The sequence below is a fragment of the Lactuca virosa genome, chromosome 7 (assembly GCF_052849685.1).
Source record: "Lactuca virosa cultivar CGN04683 chromosome 7, Lactuca_virosa_CGN04683_v6, whole genome shotgun sequence".
In the NCBI taxonomy this organism is placed as follows: domain Eukaryota; kingdom Viridiplantae; phylum Streptophyta; class Magnoliopsida; order Asterales; family Asteraceae; genus Lactuca; species Lactuca virosa.
The window spans coordinates 23,937,919-23,943,993 of NC_136432.1; the positions used below are offsets into that span (position 1 = coordinate 23,937,919).

The 6,075-nt window shown below is 42.9% G+C and overlaps 1 protein-coding gene across 1 annotated transcript; it reads left to right on the plus strand.

The window, feature by feature from the left end:
• The first annotated feature begins 1,606 nt into the window (after window positions 1-1,606).
• Window positions 1,607-4,555, plus strand: LOC145126474 (uncharacterized). Its single transcript, XM_079061836.1, has 4 exons — window positions 1,607-2,474; window positions 2,571-3,191; window positions 3,309-3,487; window positions 3,857-4,555. The coding sequence occupies exons 1-4, from the start codon at window positions 1,607-1,609 to the stop codon at window positions 4,553-4,555; spliced, it is 2,367 nt and encodes a 788-aa protein (XP_078917962.1).
• Window positions 4,556-6,075: the final 1,520 nt, after the last annotated feature.

The window sequence follows — 6,075 nt, forward strand, 5'->3', positions numbered from 1 at the left end:
AAAGATTTTCCATAGAGTTATAAATTGAACCAATCTCCGTGGATCGACCCCTTTACCACTATACACTATTTTAGTGTAAAAGATTTAGGGTTATTTATTTTTGTTGGCCTCGACAACCACCAAATTTTGGCGCCGTTGTCGGGGACTGGTTTATTTTTAATCAATTTGTTTCTCTATGCCCAGATCTCAGCGTACAGGTGACTTGATTTACAACCCAGAAATTGAAAAAGAAGCAAGGCGTTTGGCGAAGGAAAAACGAATTGAACGTGGTCAAACTTCTAATCCTCACGGGGATCCGGAGGTTGAACCCGCTTCATCAAGTGATACGGAACCCGATTCTAGTCCCGACCCTCGCCAAGAAATTCCCGAAACACCACCTCTACAACAAAATCCACCCATTATTGAACCAATTGCAATGACGGACGAATGAGAAGTTCCCGAAAGAACTTTGAGGCAAATGATGGAAACCGATGTTACACAAACTCCAACTGGCATCAATTACCCGGTTTTGGAAGGAGGTTCGGAATTGAAGTCAAGTTTAGTCCATCACCTCCCGACTTTTCATGGATTGGAGAACGAAGACCCGCATAAGCACTTGAAGATGTTCCACATTATTTGCACTAGTATGAAGCCATAAGGGTCAACCGATGACCAAATCAAGCTGAGGGCATTCCCCTTTTCATTGGCCGATAGAGCAAAAGATCGGTTATTCTATCTTCCCCCGGGGTCAATCAACTCATGGACCGACATGGCAAGAGCTTTTCTTGATAAGTTCTATCCGGCTTCAAGAGTCTCAAGTATTAGAAATGAGATTTGTGGAATCCGCCAAGGTCGAAATGAGACTTTACATGATTATTGGGAGAGGTTCAACAACTTGTGTTATAGTTGCCCACAACACCAAATTCTGGAACAACTCCTCATTCAACACTTCTATGAGGGATTGTTACCAATGGAGAGAAGACTAGTTGATGCCTCGAGTGGTGGAGATGTCTTTAGTAAAACTCCACAACAAACAAGACAACTTTTCAACACCATAGCCGCAAATTCCCAACACTTTGGCCCGCGCCAAGACATGAAAAGAGATACACAACACAAAGTCAATGAAGTGGGAACATCAAACCTAGAGTCTCAAATCAAAGACTTAACCTCCGTTGTTCAAAAGCTAGCCATGGGACAAACTCCACAAGTGATGGTTTGTGGGATATGTGCAACAACGGGACATCCTACGGATATGTGTCCCATTCTTCAAGAAGATGCGGAACATGTAAATGCCACGGGAGAGTTTCAAAATTACCACAACAAGCCATCCGGTTACCAAAATGTTTACAATTCAAGTTGGAAGCCAAATCCCAACATGAGCTACAACCCAAGACCATTGCCTCAAAATGCATTGGTTAGACCTTCCTATCCACCACCACAACCTCACTACCAACATCCACAACCACACTATCAATCCAAACCACACCCTCCACATCACCAACAGCCTCCTCAATCCCAACCAAGTAGCTCCGGAATGTCTCTTGAAGACATTGTCAAATCCTTAGCCACTAGTACCCAACAATTCCAAAAAGAGACAAGAACTAGTATCTCCAACCTTGAAGCACAAATGGGAGATATAGTTACAATCATAAGCAAGTTGGAGTCCCGTGGGAAATTGCCTTTTCAAACCGAAAAGAACCCAAATGTCAATGTGGTGACCTTGAGAAGTGGCAAACAAGTCGGAGAGAGTAGTTCAAAGAAGAAGCCAAGAGATGAAGAGGAAGAAATAGAAGTTATTCCCGTTGAAGAACCTATTGTTAAGAACGATGCAGAAGCCGGAGTTCCAAAGAAGACTACCCCTCTAGTAACACCCATAGCCACTCAACCGCCATTCCCCTCCCGACTTGCGACTTCGAAAAAGAACATGGAGGAGAAAGAGATTTTGGACACCTTTCGAAAGGTGGAAGTAAACATCCCTCTACTTGATGCAATCAAGCAAATCCCGAGATATGCAAAGTTTTTGAAAGAACTTTGTACCAACAAGAGGAAGTTGAAGGGGAATGAGAAAATTTTGATGAATAAAAATGCATCCGCGGTTTTACAAAGGAAACTTCCACCCAAATGCAAAGATCCCGGAATGTTCACGGTTCCTTGCAAGATTGGAGATGTCACTTTTAGTAGTGCTATGCTTGATCTTGGTGCCTCTATCAATGTCATGCCATATTCGGTGTATGAATCATTGAATGTCGGACCCTTAAGTGAAACCGGTGTCATAATCTCTCTTGCGGATAAATCAAGTGTCTTTCCTAGAGGTGTTTTGGAAGATGTCCTAGTGCAAGTGAACCAATTGGTCTTCCCGACGGATTTCTATGTGATTGATCTAGATGAGCAAGTGTCCTCTAAATCGGCTCTAATCTTGCTTGGGAGACCGTTTTTGAAGACGTCTAGGACGAAGATCGATGTGTATGCGGGAAGTTTGACAATGGAGTTTGATGGTGAAACAATAAGTTTTAATATTTATGATGCCATGAGATATCCTAGTGATGTTTCGTCTTTGTACTTTGTTGATGTTGTTGAGCCAATTACTCAAGAATTGTTTGAGTTATCTAACGGTGATATGTTGGAGATGATCTTAAGCAAAGGATTCGATTGTGGGAAGCTAGCCGAGCAATTAAAGCTTTATTCTTTGGATCCGGAAGTTGAGAAGTTGGTAAATAAAATGGAGATGAAGAAATCCACAAGATTAGATGTCAAACAAATTGAATTGCCCCCAACTCATACAAAATTGCCTCCATCCCTTGTTCAACCACCCGAATTGGAATTGAAGGTCCTACCTCAACATTTGAAGTATGCCTACTTGGGAAAGAATGAAACCCTCCCGGTTATCATTTCAACTCACTTAACCGAATTTGAAGAAGAGCAACTCCTCAAGGTGTTGAAGGAACACAAGGAAGCCATGGGTTGGACGATTGCGGATATCAAGGGATTGAGCCCCTCCACTTGTATGCACAAGATCTTGATGGAGGATGAATGCAAGCCGAGTCGGGATGTGCAAAGAAGATTGAACCCGCCTATGATGGAAGTTGTAAAGAAAGAGATTTTGAAGCTACTTGATGTAGGGATGATCTATCCAATCTCGGATAGCAAATGGGTGAGCCCGGTGCAAGTCGTTCCCAAGAAGACGGGAATCACGGTAGTCGAGAACAACAAAGGTATGATGGTCCCCACCCGCGTGCAAAACGGGTGGAGAGTATGTATTGACTACCGCAAACTCAATGCAAGCACAAGAAAAGATCATTTTCCATTGCCTTTCATCGACCAAATGTTAGAAAGGTTGGCCGGGAAATCTCACTATTGTTGTCTAGACGGGTACTCCGGTTTTCACCAAATCCCGGTGGCACCGGAAGACCAAGAAAAGACAACATTTACATGTCCATTTGACACTTTCGCATACCGGAGAATGCCATTTGGATTGTGTAACGCCCCGACCACTTTCCAACGTTGCATGGTTAGTATCTTTTCCGAATATGTCGAAAACATAATTGAGGTTTTTATGGATGACTTTACGGTATATGGGAACTCGTTTCAAGAATGTTTGACCAATCTCACCAAAATTTTGAAAAGATGCATTGAAACAAATTTGGTTTTAAACTTTGAGAAATGTCATTTCATGGTGAGTCAAGGTCTCATTTTGGGTCACATTGTGTCTGAAAAAGGAATTGAGGTAGATAAGGCCAAGATCGATGTTATTCAAAGCTTACCTTACCCGACTTGTGTTCGGGAAGTTCGTTCTTTTTTGGGCCATGCAGGTTTCTACCGACGATTCATCAAGGACTTTTCAAAGATAACAAGACCAATGTGCCAACTCTTGAAAAAGGAGGCCGATTTCGAGTTTAATGAGGCGTGCAAGGAAGCATTCGACAAGCTCAAGGAATTGCTTACATCCGCCCCCATCATACAAGCACCAAATTGGGATCTCCCTTTCGAGATCATGTGTGATGCAAGCAATTATGCTATCGGCGCCGTTTTGGGTCAAAAGAATGGAAGAGCCTCCCATGTGATTTATTATGCATCAAGGACACTAGACAATGCTCAAAGCAACTACTCTACCACAGAGAAGGAGCTATTGGCGATAGTGTTCGCTTTGGAGAAGTTTCGGCAATATCTACTTGGCACCAAAGTTATAGTGTATTCGGATCATGCGGCTCTCAAGTACTTGATGACAAAGAAAGATGCAAAGCCAAGACTCATCCGGTGGATCTTATTATTGCAAGAATTTAATTTGGAAATCCGGGACAAAAGTGGATGTGAGAACCTTGTTGCCGACCACTTAAGCCGGATCACTTCAAATGAAACTCCTCTCCCTTTGCGGGACGAGTTTCCGGATGAGCATCTCTTTTCCCTTATTCAATCTACTCCTTGGTATGCTGATATCGTTAACTTTTTGGTCACAAAAAGGTATCCCGACACATTCTCACGTGCTAAAAAAGACAAGCTCAAAAGTGATGCAAAATACTATGTGTGGGATAAGCCTTATTTGTGGAAACATTGTCCCGATCAAATCATTAGGCGATGAGAGCATCAATCCATTTTACAATTTTGTCATGAATTTGCTTGTGGGGGACACTTCGGACCTAGCCGAACTTTGAGAAAGGTTCTTGAATGTGGATTATTTTGGCCAACCATGTCACGCGATTGTTATATGTTTTGTAAAAGCTGTGAACGGTGCCAAAGGACGGGAAACATTTCACAAAAAAATCAAATGCCACAAAATCCAATCCTTGTTTGTGAAATTTTTGACGTATGGGGGATTGATTTTACGGGCCCATTTACCGTCTCGTTTGGCAACGTTTACATCTTGCTCGCGGTTGACTATGTTTCTAAGTAGATTGAAGCCAAAGCCACAAGATCGGATGATGCCAAAACAGTTATCGACTTTTTAAAATCTAATGTCTTCGTGAGGTTTGGTGTGCCTAGGGCTTTGATTAGTGATCGAGGGACGCATTTTTGCAATAAGATGATGGAGGCCTTGCTGAAAAAGTACAACGTGACCCATCGTGTCTCTACCGCCTGCCACCCTCAAACGAACGGTCAAACGGAAGTCTCAAATCGTGAGGTGAAGAGTATTTTAGAGAAAACAGTGAATCCGACAAAGAAAGATTGGAGTTTAAGGCTTGATGATGCCTTATGGGCCTATCGGACCGCTTACAAGACCCCGATAGGAATGTCACCCTTTAGGTTGGTTTTCGGAAAGTCATGTCATCTACCCGTCGAATTAGAGCACCGTGCATTTTGGGCGGTCAAGCAATGTAATTACAATATTGATGAGGCGGGGAGACATAGGAAGCTTCAACTCCAAGAGCTGGAAGAATTGAGAAACGACTCCTATGAAAACACAAGGATTTATAAGGAGAAGACGAAGCTCTTCCACGACAAGTCCATCACCCGGAAGCATTTTGAACCGGGGTATAGGGTCTTACTATACCATTCACGATTGAAGTTATTTCCAGGCAAGCTAAGGTCAAGATGGATTGGACCTTTTGTTGTGATAAAGACCTTTGACCATGGGGCGGTAGAAATTCAAAGCGAAAAGACAGGACAAATTTTCAAAGTCAATGGGCACCGGTTGAAGCCATTCTATGAAGGTTTCAGTGCTAATGCTCTTGAAATCATCCATTTGGATGTACCGATGTGTTGAAGCAAGCCAGGAAGACGTCTCGCCAAAGACGTTAAAGAAGGGCATTTTTGGAAAGCAATGTGTTTTCACCTTTTTTAAATTCAAATAAATCGTTTTACAAAGCGTTTTCGGGATTTTGAAAAATAATTTTTTGAAAGGTTTCACCATTCATTCCCCGTTTTATTCCAACTTTTGTCAAAATTTTGAAACCGGGCCTTACGGGGATCATTTTGGCCTAGAAATCAAGCTTTTTGGAGAAACCAGATTTTTGACCCAAAGGAAGGTCCCACGGCCCGCGTAATATGTATGAAGGAGCGCACGCGGCCCGCATAGACGAAAAGAAGCCATCTCGTACAGCACCCGCGGCCAGCCCGCGGCCCGAGTCCCACCCGCGTGAAAGATCAGAGAATTCAGAAGTT

Bases quoted from the DNA above. Each gene is read 5' to 3' on its own strand.
- LOC145126474 (XM_079061836.1), top strand. From the start codon at position 1,607: ATGGGAGATATAGTTACAATCATAAGCAAGTTGGAGTCCCGTGGGAAA. The intron at 3,192-3,308 runs GTATGATGGTCC...ACCAAATGTTAG, and splicing joins GGTAGTCGAGAACAACAAAG to AAAGGTTGGCCGGGAAATCT. The intron at 3,488-3,856 runs GTTAGTATCTTT...CTCTTGAAAAAG, and splicing joins CCACTTTCCAACGTTGCATG to GAGGCCGATTTCGAGTTTAA.